Here is a 19,900-nt window from a genome sequence, read left to right on the forward strand (position 1 = left end):
ATCCGCTCATTCCTTCCTTAAGCCCTAAGAGTACATCCAGGCCTGAAGACCTATGGAATAAGGAAAGAATCCTAAAGTTACTGTAAAGGAAAATTCCACTGCTCTAAGTTACATGTTGATTGAACAGGCAATGAATTTTATCATTAAAAAAATGGAGAAAAAAAATTTTAACAGTAGCCATTCCTAAAAATATAAATAACTGTCTATGTATGTTGAAAAATATTTTATTATTACAATTACTCATTAACTACTGTCATTTTAACTTCACATAATCAATACAATTTTTTTTAGTAGTACAATTTCGAATATATACGAAGAATAGTCTTAGTTATATTTTAGAATTGGTCAATCAACTTCTAAAAGTAATGGTAAATCAGATTATAATATTTACATAAATTTTACTGTAGAAATGATGAATAATATCTATGATGGCTTTGTACCTCAAGAACCTAATGATTAAATATAAAATTGGAAGTAAATGTCAATAAGGAAGTAAAGTATATTATTTGTATAATGTTACACAATTGCAAATATATTTTTTTTTTACCGGGTTACCGTGACAGCCTACTGGCCTAGTTAACGGGGCCACCTTCTTACTATGTATGTGTGGTGGGGTATTGCTGCACTTATTTTACCAACTATCTTACTGATATCATACTGTTACACCATGGGCACAGTGAGGATATCTCTGGTAAAATATCTTGCCATTTAATGTGTCACTGTGTACATCAATAGTGCATCGGGTCCACTCGCCGTTGTGTAGCCTTCTCTCCAAGAAAACTATGTATACTAGGATGCTCTCTCCTCGCTGGTTTAACCATCGCTCTCTGCCGAAGCATTGGATCCAGATAAGTTAGTATTCCTGGAGAAGCTCCATGTTTCAGAGACCACTCCTCGCTGGTAAAGCTAGCTATCCCTGTCTGATTCCTGGCATCGAATCTGCTATCTCTACTTATAGCCCTAACACTGTTTTGCATGTATCCAGGCCTGAAGGCCTGTGGGTCAACTAAAAAACCCTGGAATCACTCTAAAGGAAAATTTTTTCTTTACAGGCGTCCAGTATGGCTTTATTTTTTACTTATTCGCTACTGTATGTAAACCCACCTGTGAGGAATTGTCATATGTTTTTTCTATCGGCTTAATATACTGAATGCAATACTATTTACATAATAAAAATCTTAACCTAACAGTTATTTCTTAAAATTGAAGCTGATAAAATCATGTATCAAAATAGATAACCTACCAATAATTTTTATGTTACAGGATACCATGACAACTCATTTGATTCTCAGAGAAATGCCTTTTTCAGCACGTTAAAAAATTCTCGTCATGAAAATAATTTACCAGAACAAAATTCATTCAAACGAAAAGATGATTGCAATGTATCAAACAGTAACTCATCGAAAACGATAAGACTTGGTATTATTTTTTTTGGAATATCCATTGGTTCAGCGTTTTTGTTATTTTTGTATGAAGTAAACAAATCCCACTACGATGCAGATGGTAAATTAATCAAGGATGAATTTAGTCACTTATCATATCCACACCAGCTGTATAATAGATTGAAAAAAGAATTGACGTATTATAAAAAGGTAACTTTCATCTGGTAGAGTGATAGCGTATATGATACTATATACAAGCTTGAAATGAGACGCAATCTTAATTTTGGTTTTTGACATTAATATTTAATGATGCACCCATTTTTTTGTAGGTGATTTGCCCTATGAGTAAATATAATATCTGTTTTTTCTAATATATTAACAGTACCTGAATACTGCATGCGAAACCAGTTAGAAGGGTTAAGTATGTAAAAAAAACGATTCGTTGTATCAATCAACGCTAGCCCTTATTCTTACTAGATCATACTGCCGGAAGAGATGCCAAAAATTATTATTATTATAATCTCTTAACCTAATATATTTAAGATTGAACACAAAATAGAAAGGATAAATGTAGTCAATGCATGAATGTACTTTCACAGTTGTTTTTACCGTAATATAGAACTTACAAATAATAAAATATAATGTATTGAGGTAACATTGAAATTAATTTCCTTTACTAGTACGTAGTTGAAAGATAGAGCTAAATAAACACCAAAAGGATTCCAAGAACAGCGAGGAATGTATCAAGACAATAAACAACTTTACGGGCAATGCTGTTCAAATTTTATTGTGTCGTGACAACGTTTCGACTACACTTTGGCAGTTCTTCTCAAGTCTCTAAATTTAACAATATAAAATAAACTTTTAAGAATCACAACAGCTTAAGTAATTTCTAAATTTTTTCTTATAAACATAGTTTTTTACAAAAAATAAATAAATGATTACATTTACAAATTCGACGTTGACAAAAATATTACTGAGCAAAGTCAATTCGTATAAGTTACATCTTTTCTTGCTCGTAAGTAATGACTAGACAATAACAAGGCTTACAGGTAGTGCTAAGTTTCAATGCCAGTGTGTAACAAGGGGTGATCACACAAGTATCTAGCAGTAATACAGCACAATAATACAGTATAAAGTACGCAATATTCCAAAGTAAAACGGCAACAAAAAAAGTAAAAGTAATTGCCAAGTTTCCTTGCTGGAACATGGAGATTTGCATTAAATTTTTTCCAACGAAAATCTCTGTGAAAATTATTTGGACTTAATCCAACTTACGAATGTCCTATCCAATAATATATTCTCCTGTAGAGAAGTCACACAGCGTCACGTCTAGCGTACACGTAAATGTCACGAAAAATTTTTCACAAACCCCAGTGTCTCGCAAGTGAGGTGAATAACCTTTGTGTTTAATTTTTTCCTGTATCTTAGCACTATTCTAGAATAGACAATCCTCACAGCTCATGCCATCTCATAAGTAAAAATTTCAACACCTAGTTGGTATAAGTTGACAAGGTACAGCGTAACCATGTAAAAAGTGTAGTTTTGTTTTCTAGTTTTTCGTGATTATCAGGTATTTAATGGCACATAATCATTCGTAACAACGATATAGGTATTCGATAAGTGTCACAGTATTCTAAAACTTATGTTGCTTTGTAAAGCTGAAATTTACAGCTGAGCAGAGCCTGTTCAAGCTTATGGGAGTAAGTGAAAAGGACGAGCAGAACTGATCTCTCTCCTCCTCTGTTTTTCTCGCTCTCACGGGATTGAGTAGGCTTGCTCCGCCATTGATTTCTGCTGTTTAATGCAACGTTTGTTAAAAACGTTTATAAACCCTTAAAGTACATAATAATCCCGGAAATATTTATAAAAAAAAAACACTTTTTGCATGGTTATGTCAAATTTTACTAACTTTTTCTACCTAGTTGTTAAAATCTGCTGCCAATGGATGCCTCTGTCAGCGGTACTTACTAAGCGTATAAACGATCATATTTTTAGTTTTGAAATAGTTTTTTTACCATACTTCGCCAACAGTAAGAAATTTTAGTGAAAAATAGTATACGCACCAAGTTCGGAGGTTAAGAAATACAAATATAAATTTTTTTATAGAATTAATGAAGTGCCTTAGCTACCCTGTAAACTCATTTCTTTTCATTCTCTAGTACGTCACAGATACTTTATATTATTTTCTACTCTCAAAGGGCTTCCTTATATTGCTTAGACACAATACCGATGGTGTAAGAGAATAAAAAGAAAGGATAGGAATCCTATAGTTTTATAGTTTTCTAGTCTTTTACAGTTGAAGAACTGTAAAGTTACAATACATGTCTTTAATATTTAAGTTGTAATGTGAAATAAATAATTCGATTACTCGAGTTACAAAAATGTGACTGAGTAGACCGAGGACTCGGAAAAAAATTTAAACGATAGTTTAAAAAAACGCGAAGGTGAGCTAATTAATACCAGTGATGATAGTGAGTAGGATACAAATGCTCCTGAAAGAACGATAGATCAAAATAAAATATGTGATTCATTAGATGAGGAAGATATGAAAGAGCATATTTTATCTTTATTGCTCACATGTACAAAAAATTAACCACTATTACAATCTGTTGCTATAAACAAAATTCCGAATATTTTAAATTTATTTTTCACCTTTAGACATACCAATTTCTGTACCATTGAATGGCTTGATTTACATAAATTCAATATTTGGAAATATTAAGTATAAAAGAACTTTAGTGATTAGATAAAAAACATTAAAATGATTTTGTTTTTTGAATATTCGTATAGTATAAATTATAGACTTTATAATAAAAAAAAAAAATTAATAAATATAGTAATAAAGTTTGTTTATGTATACGTAAGTCTCAGAAAAACAATGTCCATGCAGTAATACAACAATTTTTACTACTAAGCTGTAAAAAAAGATCCTAAAACGATGCTTTATTTCGAAACGATAATTCGTTAATAATGCATTTATCGCTAATTTTGTAACAAATAAAGCAGACTTGAAACAAACTGTAGCGTAATACTTGATTCGCTATTTTGTTCAAGACGCCATTTTGAATACATAACGTTGCAACACGTTTTACTCAATTTTAATTACCATAATCTTCCATTTGATACCCATATTGTAGGGGTTACCGTAAAATATATGATCTTCCGTTTTGTATTGGTCACTATTTTGGATAGAAAATTTTGCAACTTATTTTACTCGATCCTACTTATCGTACCCCTTCATTTGATACCCATATCATAGGGGTGGTCTTGAAATGGATGATCCATTATTCTGTGTTGGTCGCCATTTTAAATGGAAATTGATGCAATACAGTTAAATATATACTATTTACTGAACACTTTTATTTGATACCAATATTGCAGGGTTTTTAGTGAAACGGATGATTCACCGTTTTGTGTTCGTCTTCACTTTTAATTAAAAATGGCACCTCACTTCTTATCACTTAAAATGCATGTTCACTGCTTGTTTAATCGTTATTTGGAATAATTTGTAGTGAATATGATCGAATTATGACAAAAATAATGGACAATTATTTAAAATTCATCCATTTTGGCCGCCATATTGCCACCCTTACGAATTGTCATTATTATTGAGAAATAATACGCTGATAATGCAAAGGATGATTTTTTTTGTATTTGGTACAAATTACAACAAAGTCTGTGAAAATTGTTGTTTTTTGTCATTATATGGCGCGTTTTATGGGTTTTACTGCCCCCCCCCCCCAGAGCTAAAATATTACTTCGGACAACTTTTCTGTTATCCTACTATCCAAAATTTTAAAAATAAAAAAATCATTAGAATCGGACTAATTTGTCGAAAGCCATCTTATTTTGAAAAAAATTCGACCGCTTCCTCCTACTGCGGGTAAATCAGCTATTTTTTGTATTAAAATCTTAAATCTCAAGACAGGATTAAGATATCACTATGGATTTTCTTAATTTTACAGATAATTAGACTAAGTACACAGGAAAACTATAGTTGATCCTACAATATTGTTACAAACAATTATAATTTATCTTATCTTAATCATTGGAAAAATTACTGAGAAAAAATACAATTCTTTATCAAATTTCTGTTTTCAAAAGAATTTGCTTAAAATTCCTTTCTTACTGTTGTCTGGGGTCGTTACATATGATTTTAAAGTTAGTCTTTGTAACTATTAAATGTCTGATCTAATATGGCAGACAGAAGTAGAGAATTTCAAAACTATTTAAATTTGATAGTTGTCTTTATTGCATTTGGGTTTATGGGTGACTAGTTACAATTCTGAGATTAGTTTTTATAAATTTAAAGGCCGATAAAATATGGTAGACAAAAATTTAGAATTTTTAAACAATTTGAATTTGATTGTTGTGGTTATTATTGTAGGGTTTCTAAGATTACTAATTACGATTTTGAAGATAGTTTTCGTAAATTTAAAATAGCCGAATAAACATGGTGGACAAAACCGAAAATTTAAAAAAGTTACTTATACCAAATTTAAGGTAAGAGTAGTAGTTAACAAAATTGGGGATTAAATACAAACGAAGAAATTTTGAATTTTTTTTCAATAAAAAAAATTCATTTTTTTCATAAATAAACGAATGTAATGGATAATGTTCACATGCTACAGTCACCAATATAGGTATGTATTGTGGTCTAGGCTAGGGCTTACGTAGCAGGAGTTGTAGGCATGAAATTTAAAATGGCCGATGCAACATGACGTACAATAACTTTTATACAAGTATATAACTAGATTGTACTACAATTAATGCATTTTTCATTGCTTACAAGGAATTTGAGGTGTGTTCTGCGCATTCCGAAATGTACTATTTGATATGGCTAAAAGAATGGTAACATTGTTTGAATTTTAATATAAAATTTCACGTTATAAAATGTAACGATTGTAGTTTGCTTCTACTCTTCTATCTTTGTGAATTCAGATAAAAAGTTTGAGGAAGTTACGGTAAAATTCTATAAAAAATTTAAAAAAGGTTGTGCAGCTTTTTTTATCAGAATATTTTTCGCTGACGGATTCGTTAATACACGAAGATTGGAGAATTTATCATATATTAATTAGATCTCATTTTAAGTAGTACTAGTTTAGAGAGATATATATATATATATATATATATATATATATATATATACTAGTGAGAGCGCGTGGTGGCTCAGTCGGCTAGGTCGTGGATTGGCACGCGGGAGACCGTGGTTCGATTTCCGGCTAGTGCGACTCTTTCGGGCAAGTACCTCTGTCTATTTTCACATGTGCTTTTTCATCACGCAATGCTCCTTAAGGAGGGTTTAGGCGACCTCCTCGCAGCATGATTGCCTAATTTCCCCCTACCCCCTCCCAATAATGGGTGGCCTCCCATCCCTCTTCCCTTCCTTCTCCAAAGTGCTAAGTGCCCTCAATAGTGCCCTTTATAGGAGCCGGACGTAAAGCACTATAATTAAAAAAAAAAAAAAAAATATGTATATACTAATAAGGTTCCTTCTGCGCGCTACGCGCGCCAACCCCCCAATTTTGAATCAGTTAAATACTTTATTTTTTCAGCTTGCTTTATGAAATTGAAAAGATTAAAAAGTCTTTGTTAAGTAGTTAAAGAGTCAAAACAAAAGTAGTGTAAATTTAATACATACCGTTTTATTAATTTTTAAGACAATTTTTGGCTTAGTTTCCAATTGTAGAAAATATCCAAGGAGATAAAATTAAAAAAACATTTTCAGTCATTTTATTGATTATGTAGTGTTTCCGGAGAAAAGGTCTAATAGGTTGTTTTTAACAACCAAATATGGGATTCTAATTAGGCGTTATATTTAGTACAGATAAAAAAATTCAAAGAAGTAATAAAAATGAAAAATGGTGGTTATACCCTCTAGCCGTAATGAATCTCTCTTATCGTAAATCACGATTTTCAAAATTCTATGTGAACAAACAGATAAAATTTTTCTTATTGATGGCCCAGACGGTTCAGGAAAAAAATTTTTTATGTGAAACGTTAATGTATTATTTTATTTTTCGCGGAAAATCGAATTTTATCTATGGTATGGACTGGTATAGCATCAATATTACTTCTAAAATAATGACCTGTCATAGAACATTTCATTTACCATTAGACTTAAACAATGTAGAAAGTTCGTCCTTCGAATTTGAATCTAATGAACAAAAAATGAACAAAGTAGATTTGTTATATTGGACGAGGCTTCTATGATCCCAAAAAAAGCCTTAAAAATAGTAGAAAGAACATTATGTGATTCATGTGATGCAAATATCCATTTTAGTAATAAATCAATTGTTTAAGGAGGCGATTTTAGACAGATTCTTCCAGTTTTGAAAGAAAGTCATAGAAGCATAATTACACAAGAAAGTATTAAATTATTACATCTTTGGTTGTTATTTCGTATTTTCAAACTTAATATTATCTTTATTCGTTTAATTGACAAAATATTTTCATAATTATTATTAGATATTAGAGAAGGAAAAGTTAAATCGTTACAAGTACTAAATAAATAAAAATAACTTACGTTTGTTCCGATATTTTTGTGTAAAGATATTAACTTTCCAATAAATAGTGTAATACTTACTTTTCATAACGAATATACTTACTTTTTGAATAATAAAATTCTAAATCATGTAAAAAGAAAAATGAAATCATATTACAGCATAGATTATGCTACTCACAAGTGTTAATGAATCTGATAATGATATTTTTATAAATTTTCAATTAAATTTCTAAACAATATTCGTGAAGGCTTATTACCGCATGAGCTTAATTTAAAAATTGGACCAAAATGTTACGTTCAAGCAAAAAATGCTTGACGAATGCGGGGATCTTAATATCGATTGTTTGGGAATTACTGAGGATCAATAAACTGTTGAGTGGTAGTAGTTTAAATAGCGTTTATTTAATAGCGTATGTATTTACAATAGCGGTTAGTGGAGCTCAGAGCGCAATTGATGTTGGTTCTTTGCTTGTTGAGACGTATCTGATTTATTACAATAATAGCGGAGAGAATAACTAAAGTTAACTATACAAATATACACTGTAGTCGTTATATGAGTCAGAGTAGAAAAAGAGATAAGATAAGAAAATATAAGTTCTGAAATTAAAGTATGTACAAATGTAAAGTGAAAGTTATAAAATTGATAAGTGTTACTTTTAGATGATAAAGCAAAGATAAAGCTATTACAATTCCAGGAAATATAACTATTGCATTTAACGTATTGTGCTAAATAAAATTAGAACATAAAGAGAGAAAATTAAAAGTTCACGATTGGCGTGAACATACCGCCCGCCATTTTATTATGAAAAAATAAAATTATGATGCGTCGATGTTCTGGCGAAATTCGATGATAGAGTTGATGGCAGCTTAGATGGCCCGATCGGCCCGGATAAAATCCAACCCAATGCAGTCTGCTGAGCGATGGGTGCATCGGGACGCTGAGGTTGACGAAGACCTGGTCGTATTATTTGGGCGTACACTGCAGCGCCTAGTAGTAGTTCAATTGGTTCACTAGATGGTGAATCCAAACGGTCGGCAAGCTGCAGATCGCGTAGATGAGGCCATCCGTCGGTAGGCCCATGCACCCTAGGTCGATATGACGTGACCGCCTTGAGCAGAAGCACATCCACATCAAGAGAGTAGGGAGCATATCGAGACTTGACGGTGATCCTGCTTCGGCCAAGGGCAGCTGTAGAACGAACACCACCTACTCCATCGATCGATACACAAGCAGGGCTGCGTGGAAGCTGCAGTGAGTTGGCTAAGCGTAGCGACAGGAACAAGCACCGTGATCCTTGATCGATCAACGCTCGAACACAATGTTCCTGGCCATTCGCCCCCACCAGACTGACCCATGTTGTGGGTAGAAATGTTGGCGCAAAAGATGTTGTTTCGCTTACCAAAACGTTGAGAGGCTCGTCGCATCGAATCGGCACAGAAGAGTTCGCAGAGACTACAGCTACATGGGTGTTTATTGAGGCGTCAACGTGTATAGACGTGTGGTGCTAAGCCCCACAAACAAAACCAGTCCTCCCGGAGCGACAGGTTGAAACTTCGTGAGAGCCCAAGCAGTTCTCACATAACTGCTTCTCAAGCACGAATTCCCTCCTTTGCATTGGATTCCTGGCTTTAAAGGCTTCGCAAGTCCACAGCTGATGACGCAAGGAGCAGAGAGAACATACCGGCACCTTCGTTCTGTATGATGCCTGGTGCGCATGCATGCCTATTGACCGCTGCCCTTTCCCGTTGCTCGAAGCTACGCTTGACAGCGTCAGGATGCGTCCCTCGAGAAACTCAGTCAGCTGACTGAATGCAGCCGGCTCTCTCGAAGTTCCGAGCGATTTTTCTCAATCGCGACGTGTTACGGCGTCCAGTCTATTTGCAAGGATATAAACTAAGACGTCGTCTGAAATTGTTGGCCGTTTAAGATTTTTAAGGCCTTCGACAAGATTTTTGGCGGTTGAAAGGATCCGATGGAGGTCTGCCGCATCCTCACCACTGACACACTTCATTAAGAAGAAGCCTTTTAATAGTGCATCAACTTGCACGCGTGGCACCTCAAATGCATCCTTCAGCGCGTCCCAAGTCCGTTGAAAATTGTCACCCTCGAGAGAGATGCCGCGGACGAGCTCAGCTGCGTCTCCGGCCAGACTCGATTTTAAATAAAACAACTTTTCAACATTGTTTAATAACGAGCTGAAAGAAACGCCAGAAATAAACAAGTCACGAAACTCTGGCCACAACTTGCAGTCACCCGTGAAGGTCAGCAACTTGATCTCGGGCAGTTTGCGCGAAGATAACGTAGGTGCTGACGGAGCTTGAGAAGACGATGCGGCAGTCAGAAGTATCGGCGCAGGATAGGTCTCGAGAAGCGACAGCATAGTGGCATGGGCAGTCAGATAAAATTCCTCTGTTTTTGCGTAGACATTGGTTTTGATATAATCCTGCCCGCTTAGATTTTCTTGTAGGCTAAGAAGAGCAAGATGATTGTTTTTGAATTCCTTCCAATTCGTATCCAGGCTATTCATACGAACTGTGATAACGGCGTTAGAATAATTTGCTGTTCCCAACTTAGTAAGGTTTGCCAAAGTATTTTTTATAGCGTTTTGTAGGTTTTCCTGGCGTGCGAGTAAAAATTTGTTGTCTAATTTTCTGGAATAAATTCGAGCTTCTGCGAGGGGTAGTGAAAGGATTTACAAAATGCACAGGGATCGATTAATGCGCGAACTTCTAGAGATTTACCGGCTGAATTGGCAACTATAACGCGGGCTGTTGCCAGAAGTACCGTTGCTCCTATAGAGGCAGTATGTGATGCGATTTCACTGCCCGAATCAGCAGAAGTAGCATCATCGCCAGTGACCTGTGTGGCATTATTATTATTATTCGATTTTGGAAAGCCACGATTGCTTGAATCCTGAATTTGAAAATTAGCCGGATGAAGCTTAGTATGATGCGCTGCCCGACGTGTAAAACACCGATGCTTTGAGGTGCATTTGTCAGCGAAATGCCCTTTCTTAAAACAATTAAGACAAAGTTTCGCCTTTTTGCAGAACTCTAAACGTTGAGAAGGCGTTTTAGCATTGAACTGACTACAATGATGCAGCCAGTGATTGTTTCTACAAAGATCGCATGAAGGGCCGGACTTCGAGTCTGTTGACTCAACAGTCTGGGCATTATTGGCTGTCACACGATTGGAAAAACGAGAAGCCGAATCATTCGCTTTCTTGCCACGCGATTCACAGGTTTCGGTTGTAGCGCGTGCTAGCTCTAACGTTTGAATACGCTTCTCTAAAAAGCGTAATAACACGTCATAATTTGAGAAACCGTCAACTGCACTCTGCTAAATCTCCCACGCCTCTCCAGAGTTTAAATCGAGCTTTCTAATAATGCAATGAACGAACCAGTTATCATAGTGCTCAATGGGGCAATGGGGCAAGTCAGATCACGAAGCGCTCGAACAGCTTCCTCGACTTGGTCCATCATATCATTCAAGTCCTGAACATTGCGAGCTTTGACTAACGGTAGCTGTATCAAGTTCTCGAGAGTATTAAAAAGCCGAATTCGCGGATTGTCATAACGCCGTACTAGCTTGTCCCACGCTACATCAAAATTCGTTTCAATCACGTCAAGACCCTTTAAACGTTGCGCCGCTTGGCCTTGAACTGCGTTAAGCAAATTTTGTAGTTTTTCTACTCGCGGGATATTGACCTTATCCTTAATTAGCTAGCAAAATCTCTGTTTAAAGCTCTCCCATTCTCCTTGGCTGCTGGAGAACGTGGGTAACGAAGCGAGAATCGAGCTTGACTTGGGGCTGTGAAGGTTGCGAAGAAGGGGAAAAGCCTGGTCACCGGAACGAAGATCCTCACAAAAAGGAGACGGTGATAGCTTTCCTTGTGCACTCCAAATGCCTCTCTCTCTTTCTCTCTCTCTCCGATGGTAGCGATTTGTTTTGGACGATTGCGTGCTCGATAACGTCACGGTGACCTTGATGACGGCCGCGTCCAACGATAGATTTGTTTTCCAGAAAAACAAGACAACCACGCTCTGCTACCAAAATGTATATTTGTGTATACATGCTGGGCTTTTCTCGAGGCTCGAGAAGCTTCGAAAGCCTTGAAGGGAAAAACCTAGGGCAAATTCGGACTGCTGCCGAATTAAAGAAAGTGAAAATTTGCTGCTAATTTTCTGGAATAAATTCGAGCTTCTGCGAGGGGTAGTGAAAGGATTTACAAAATTTTTTCACTTTAAACAATCAACAAATATATTTACCAAAGAGAAAGAGATTAACAATAATTTCTGAGATAATGTAATATCGCGACGCTATTAAAGAATACTCAAAATTTAGAGTAGATCAGCTTTACAAAGCAAGCTGTCTACGCTTCAAATTTGTCTGCCTATTCGACGAATAGTGAGTCGATCGTGCAGATAAAATTTACAACGCTTTAACAAGATCACGGCCTCGACACGACGATTAGCTAGCCGTTCGTGCAGTTCTTATCTTGTTGAATGCTACCTCTATTGCTTAGTAGTAGGCTAATAGGCCTTTAAGAGATAAAGATACTAAAAATTACAAATCCAGTGTGGAGTAGTAAATCTCTGCGGTGTTGCTGCTGCTTGGGCACATCCTTATCCCGAAAAGCGACTTTGCTGCGTTATACTGCTCGCTTGAGTATAATTGCTGTTGCGTAGGTACGTCTACTTCGCTCGAAGTCTGGACGGGGAGAGTCCTGCAAGCGTGCTGCCCGAGCCAGACCTACTCGCGGCAAGCCTCATCAAATGTTTTATACAATACGCGGGAAGGGGGAACAGACACACTCGCACAAGTGTAATAAATACGCACTCCTTGCAGGAGTGTGACCCCCCACCTCTCGCACAGCAAAATCCGCGAGTTAAATTAAAAGAAAACTCGCAGCAACAGCGCAAAGACACTCGCCAGCGATACTTAAATTTATAAATGAACACATTTGTTGATAAGAAGTTCATGTATAACTGATGGCTTATGTAACGGTTCAAGATTACGTGTTTTGAACGTGATAATAATTTAGTAATAGAAAATATTTTTTACAAAGAACTTTTTGACGTAAACTAATCTCAAGTAGATAAAAAAAAATTCAATTTCTTTACATTAGCAAAAGTATAAAATTGTCCAAAATAATCTTGCTCAGTCATGTTAATAGTTAATAAATGTATTAAATCAATCAAATTTTTATTCAAATATTGTTCCCTGACGATGCATATTACTTGACATATTTCAGTAAATATGATTTTTATCTTTTCGTGGTAAATAGGGCTACAAGCAAGGTCTATGGTTTAAATATTCTTCAAGTTTATTCGTTGTTATTCATTAAGTATAGATACATAATGTCATGTTCTTATAAATATTCAGTAATGCAATTAATAAGGTTTAAGAAAATTTAAGAAAGAAAAACCAGCGCACCATAGCAGTACCTCAACGGTAGTGTGGAAATGTGCTAATGTACTAAAAATCAGGTGCTTTTTTAAAACTAGCTTAAGGAGAGCCGAGCCAGAAGGTGCAAATAGTCAAATAACTAGAAATGATACAAAAACCGATATAATTTTACCTCATTTAGAGATATGGCTGGATGGTGACTGGAGGACCAAAGTTCTTTAAAATTATGTTGGATTATCTGGTTGTTGGGTTATAAAGTTTTATGCCCTTGGGCCACATTTTGCGCCCTTTGAGCACTTTAGGCCCATGGGTACCAAAGTTTTTTGCGTCCTCAGGATCTTAAGTATTTTTTCTGCCTTAAGTTCCTGAGTAATTTACTGTGTGCAAAGCTTGTCCACGGATGGACTGTTGCGCTCTCGGTAAAAAAAATATTATACATGACTCTGGAATTAACATACAACAATCGCACTCTTCGGCCACTCTTGTTTGTACTTTGTCCTCTAGTGACTTAATGTACCATTACCTACCTCAGACGTTTTTGAGAGGTAATCAGTGACTGCAAAAATCTAGCTGTAATAAATACAAATATTAAATTTTAATTCTTTTTAAATTCTCGATTTTTGTCAACCGTATTTGATCCACCAGTTTAAATTTATAAAAACTAACTGTAGAACCGTATTTAGCGATTTTAAAAATCTGTCTGTGAGGAATTTACAGAAAATTTTGTTGAAAACAGGAATTTTATAAAGAATTGTATTTGTTCAGTAATTTTTTTAATGGTTTTGATAAATTATAATGGCTTATAACAATATTACAGGATTGCCTATATTTTTCCTATGTACCTAGCCTTTTTATTTGTAAGATTAAAATAAATCATAGTAATATCTTCATCTAGTCTCAAGGTTTACGATTTTGTTACAAAAAAAACATATTCACCCACTGTGCGGCAAGGAGTGGTCTCTGAAACATGTGGCTTTATCGGGAATCCTGATTAGCCTGGATCTGATGCTTTGGCAGAGAGCGCTAGCTTAACCGGTGAGGAGTGGACGGTTCTGAGATATGGAGCACTATGCATTTAGCATGTTGGTATTGTACGTAAAAATATAGCTAACGTGTATCGAACAAAATATATAGCTAGAAGATGAACCAGTGTATAGATACACTAATTGTATGGTATTAATTTTCCTAATCTAATCAAAATGCTGTCGCAACTCATAGAACTCTCTCACCAAACACAATTTTTTGACTACCGGTCAGCTTTAATAAATGAGTGGATTTGTTTTATCCCTTATTTGGCTTGTGCTATGGTCCGTAAGAAAGGATACATATAAATTGGAAAGTGCTTATAGGTGTAAATGGCCGCAATTGTGCGAGTGGCAGTAGATATACAATAATCTTACTTCTGATAGCACTGGCCAATTACAATACGCCATATCTATTACAATCGAAGTCTAAGCTATATTGTAACATAACGTAAAATATGATCTAGATGATATGAAACGTGAAAATATAATTTAGTAAATAATATTGGTTAATAATAATTTTATTTGCAACGTATACAAAAGAATTGTAAAGATTGTATTTTATCGCTTATTTTGCGATCAATCATAATCAACACTCAATTCTACCTGCTTTATTCCACGCAGAATTGTTTGTGTAAGCTATAATATGAATTACAGTTGTGCCTTGATGTTTTTAAAAATGAGATTTTATTAAACCGTTTCTCTAGTAAGTACGCTGTCTGCAGCATACATAATAGCAGTTACTTCGAAAAGTGCATTTGTGTACTTGTAAGACATACAGAAAAAGTGTTTTTATTGCTTATTTGTTCTAAGAGAGAAAATACTCAAAACACATCATGAGCTTCACGTTCCAATATTAAACTGATAAATTTGGTTTCGTTACCGTACACATAAGTCGTCTCTTGAGGATTTTCGGCAGAGTCATAAAATATAACTTTGAATTTTTATTGTTATTCCACCTAAGTACTATTTCACTTTACTCTCAAAAAATAATTATGAATTTGATAATATTTGATTGTATGAATATTCATGAGTAGAATTTTTTTCTGGAAACAAAAATTAATTTTTTTTTCGTCTTTGCACTGATCAAGGGGATTTTTATTTTCTGTTGCTCACAGTTTTTTAAACATTTCGATGAACTAAGAGAAAAGTGTAATGTAACTTATACTTATTACTTATTTTTATTAGAATTAGTGACGACTTCTGTTTTGTGTAAAAAAAAATGTTCTCATTTCTATAACTATATGGATATTACAAATGGAATTATAAGACCCATTATAATTTGGGCATACGTTAGCTAAAGTTGTTAGCTTTAGTTTTGGATAGTCTGTCATGTCCGTAACTTGAAAACCTAATTTTTGTGCCATTTTTTCTTCCATCCTTCAATAACAGAAATCTTTTTAACACCTTAGAGACTTTCTCGTAGCACATTGCCACCATTTTTGTAGTAGATATCAACTAATTACTAGTGTTATTAATAGTATTTTAGTTTAAGCCGTAATTTTTACCATTTGTATTTGTAATTTACATTGCACCCAAAAAATAGTGGTTTACTAAGCAAACGATTTGCTAATTTTTTAACATATAATCGTTACATTGTTAATCTTTATTAAGCCCTGCATGTTTATCACGTACTCCACTGTAATAAAGACTAATATATAAAGCAAAGTCGCTAAAACCGTTCTAATCGCTAACCGTGAAAACCACTGAACCGATTTTGCTGAAATTTTGCATACCGATTCTTGACACTTCCTAGATGGTTTTAGTATAGTTTTTATTTCGGAAAATTTAATAACAATAGCAATAAATAAGTTCAAAGTTTTGCAAAAATACGCCAGCTTTTCACATTAGTTAAGAAGGATCCACTAGGTGGCGTTGACATAAAATCGAATCTACCTGCAACAGAATTAAATAAGTATCATTATAATACGCCGAAGCGTCTCGACAAATTCTGCCGTCGTTTGCTGGCAAGTCACCCGTCTGCATCGAGAATGTAGATGATAGTCGTGCACCTGGTTATCCCGGTTACCGACTACACTCTTTTCCAATAGGCAAGTGTCCTAAGTATACTTTCACCCTGAACCTCCAGGATTGACGAGTGCCACTAATAAAAAATTTATTCTAACCGATAACATCTCCGGTGGAATAACAGGAGACGTGTTAAGCCAGAGCACAACCTGCTCCAACACTTCAGAGTTGTGTGGTCTTACCACAATCTGGCCTGGTGCCGTCAGAGAATTTTTTACTACAAATATAAGCCAGGGAAGACAGCCCTGAAGAGTACGGGTATACACAATGGCCAACTTCTTAGTGGTCGTTCCAACGGCATACCTACAGAGAAGGTATTCTCCAGGCCCACTTTCCCGACGCAGAGACTCAAAGGATAATCGCCAAGCTACCTGCAGCTGGCTCTTCATCATCAAGAATAATAATGAGAAATAAGTGGAAATTTCATCATCTTAGGGTTTCAAATTATAAAAGGTAGTAAATGATACAACAGACCATTGTAAATAATGTTAAGCTATTCCTCACCTTGCAGAATTATTTCTTCGGTTATCTAAATCTGAATTTCAACAACAATCATTTCATCATCATTTGAGTTACTTAAGTAATGTACATGATTCTTCAAAGTGCTGGCTATTAGTAAAGATGCTCTGCCCATACGGTAAAAGAAATTTTATTACAGAAATGCTCCCCACCGTCATAAATAGCTCATAATAAAGTGAAGCTTTAAAAAGAGCTCTATTTTATGTGTGTAGAATTTAGTTAAGAAATTATATTCTTTAAGGAACCGGTGCTTGTTGTTCGAGTTGATATTTTTACACAGTTAAGTGCAATTTAGTGAGAAAAAAAGTAAGTAAAATTGTTTTTCTGTGTTCCAAATTAATGTAGCAATGGTTATTTAAATACGTTGTTATTGTCATATAATATGTAGTAGATAAGCAAGGCTTCACGAAGTCGAGTCATGATCATGTACTAAAGGAGTAAGCAATAATTTCGCTTAAGAATACTGTTAGCCGTGTTTACTTATCTTTAAGACATTATTTTCGAAGTACAACTTAAATAATTAATACAGTTGGAAAAATGTATGGCTTAACTGTTGTAGATAAGATTAGCAATCAGAAGATAGTAACTCAACAAAATTATGTGAATGTCCTTCAAGATAATCTTTTTACGCCAACAAAGTATATGTTATTAAAAAATTAAAAAAAAATAGGTCAAAAGATTTAGCTTCCAAGTTACTAACATGATGGTCTACTTTACAACATTTAAGTTACTAACTATGATAAGTGCCAACCCACATTATCATGGCTCACATAAATCCCTGTGAGCTATGCGTGCTTTCAAGAGAACTAAAACTTTTTATTTTCACATGAAGTGGAAAAATGTCACTAACTCTGATAAAGAGATGCTGTTAATACAAGTTGCATTACACTTTTTACTGAGTTCATTGCAATATCGAAAAGTCATAAGAGTGACAGAAAAAAAAAAAAAAAAGAATAACAAATCTTTATTTTCAACTTTCAGGAAAGTCACGATTAATAGATACATAACGCACACAAAATCTTTTTTTGCGAAAAACAAAAAAACAAGACTGTAGTGACTTATCATCATGGGTTTTACAATAGATATTCAAGATTTTCGGATGGTAACAGAAAACTCATACTTAAAAAAAATAAAGAAAGTGTCGATACAAAATAACAAAATTGTTTATCTGATAAAATCGAATTTTCTTGCATGTTAAATAATTTACCTTACAGTTTAAAAAAATATTCATACAACTATCGAAGCACACATAACTAAGATGTAAAACGGTGACATAACAAATTTAAAAAAAAGTATCATTTTGCTTCTTTTACGAAGAATATTGAGAGATTTTATGTGTATGGTAATAGAAAGCTAACTTTGGCTAGGAATAACGCACTCAGAATTGAATGGTGGTTGTGTCATCAAAAAAAAAATTAAGAATAAAATATTTGTGGAATTCTACTACATATGTTTCAAGAAAAATGATCATGAATCAATGTTGTAAACTTGAATATGTTTTTGTTTGCAAAGATTTCAATAGTTCAAGAAGAAGCTAGTTACTTTGAATCAATAAAATTATTGATCAGTTGAGCTATTAAAGACTTACATATTTTAAAGTACTTAGGCTTGGACTCATTTTAACTATCAGACTTTATACATTTGACAGGCTTGACGATTGTGGTACATGCTTGCGTGCGTGCGTGCATATTTGTTTATGTATGCGTATATAAAAGCATTTTCATATACTTGAGGATAGGTAAGGGTATAAATGAGTATATACGTTTTAAGTTTAAGATTTATATGTTGCTGATAAAAAGTCATAACAAAAGAAATCGAAGTAGTGTCGTTATTAAAGAAGATTTTTCATCATCGGATACTAGAACTACTCTACACCTTCAGTGATTTACCCTCTGATGTAAAAAAATGTAATAGTAACAAAACACTGCTAGTACAAGTAAAATTATAATTAAAAATTATATTATTTTGTTACCCTCCATAAAAATCTGAAGAGAATTTATGTGCATGGTTATAGTGAGGCCAAATTCGTTTGTTCAATTTTAGGACGTAAAACTCTTGATGTGTTTCGAGTATTTTTTTCCTTAGAAAAAGTAAAGGACAGTAACTTTTACAGTAGATTTTAAACGCACGCACTATATCATTGTTGTTTTTAAAAATGAATGACGAATATATTTTTTGTTATTCATCTTCTTGCGTACTAATTATGGCTTGTCATTGGCATAATTATTGAACAAACATGATAAATCATTCAGCTGTTCTTCAAAAATCACAAGAATAAATGTTGGACTAAATGTTGGGTTTTAGATCGTGAAGCACGCAGGGAGCGGAGCCCTTCAGTCACTATAAATAACAACTAAATTCATTTAACGTTGAAATAGCTGCTTCTTGCCTGAAATACTGAAATACCGGGTTTTTGCCTGAAATACTGAAATCGCGGGTTCTTGCTTGAAATAGTGAGTTAGCGGGTTCTTGCCTGAAATACTGAGATAGCGGGTTCTTGCCTAAAATACTGAGATAGTGTGTTCTTGCTTAAAATACTGAGATAGCGAGTTCTTGCCTTGACTAGTGAGATAGCGGTTTCTTGCCAATACTAAGATAGTGGGTTCTTGTAGTAGACCGACAATACGTAGGAAAAAATTAAAAATAAAATTTCATTATAAATTTTGATCTTAAAGCTACTTGAATTGTTTATCTACAAAAAAAATTTTCATTTAAAAAAATTAAAGTAACTGTTTTGTTTGAAAATTTTGTATTTATCTTGACATCAGACCTAAAATTTATTTTAACTTCTTAAAGGTACTTGTAGAAAAACTCTTGATTGCATGTGAAATAAAAATCTATAATTATTATATTTTCCTAGGCGTACTGTGATGATTTTTTCATTCGAGCGATTATTTTCACAGTATATGAGGGAATCCTTATAGATTCTTAAGCTTAATTATTTTGATACTCTCAGACAGTACTGACACAGCCCTCTAATTATTGTACACACGAAGAAATAGGATTCTCCATCCTTACTAATAGCGTCATA

The 19,900-nt window shown here is 34.3% G+C and overlaps 1 protein-coding gene across 2 annotated transcripts in view; it reads left to right on the top strand.

Annotated features, from left to right (window-relative positions):
* The window catches only part of LOC106645029 (mitochondrial import inner membrane translocase subunit TIM50-C), a 489,498-nt gene that overhangs the window by 41,588 nt on the left and 428,010 nt on the right, over nucleotides 1–19,900 (top strand). For both annotated transcript variants that reach the window (XM_089595042.1, XM_089595043.1), the window contains exon 2: nucleotides 1,264–1,592. In XM_089595042.1, the coding sequence (XP_089451168.1) occupies nucleotides 1,264–1,592 (329 nt within the window). The remainder of the gene's footprint in view (nucleotides 1–1,263; nucleotides 1,593–19,900) is intronic.

Source organism: Copidosoma floridanum, unplaced genomic scaffold, assembly GCF_036245765.1.
Source record: "Copidosoma floridanum isolate Cflo_tuat_1 unplaced genomic scaffold, Cflo_Japanese_pri ptg000024l, whole genome shotgun sequence".
NCBI lineage: Eukaryota > Metazoa > Arthropoda > Insecta > Hymenoptera > Encyrtidae > Copidosoma > Copidosoma floridanum.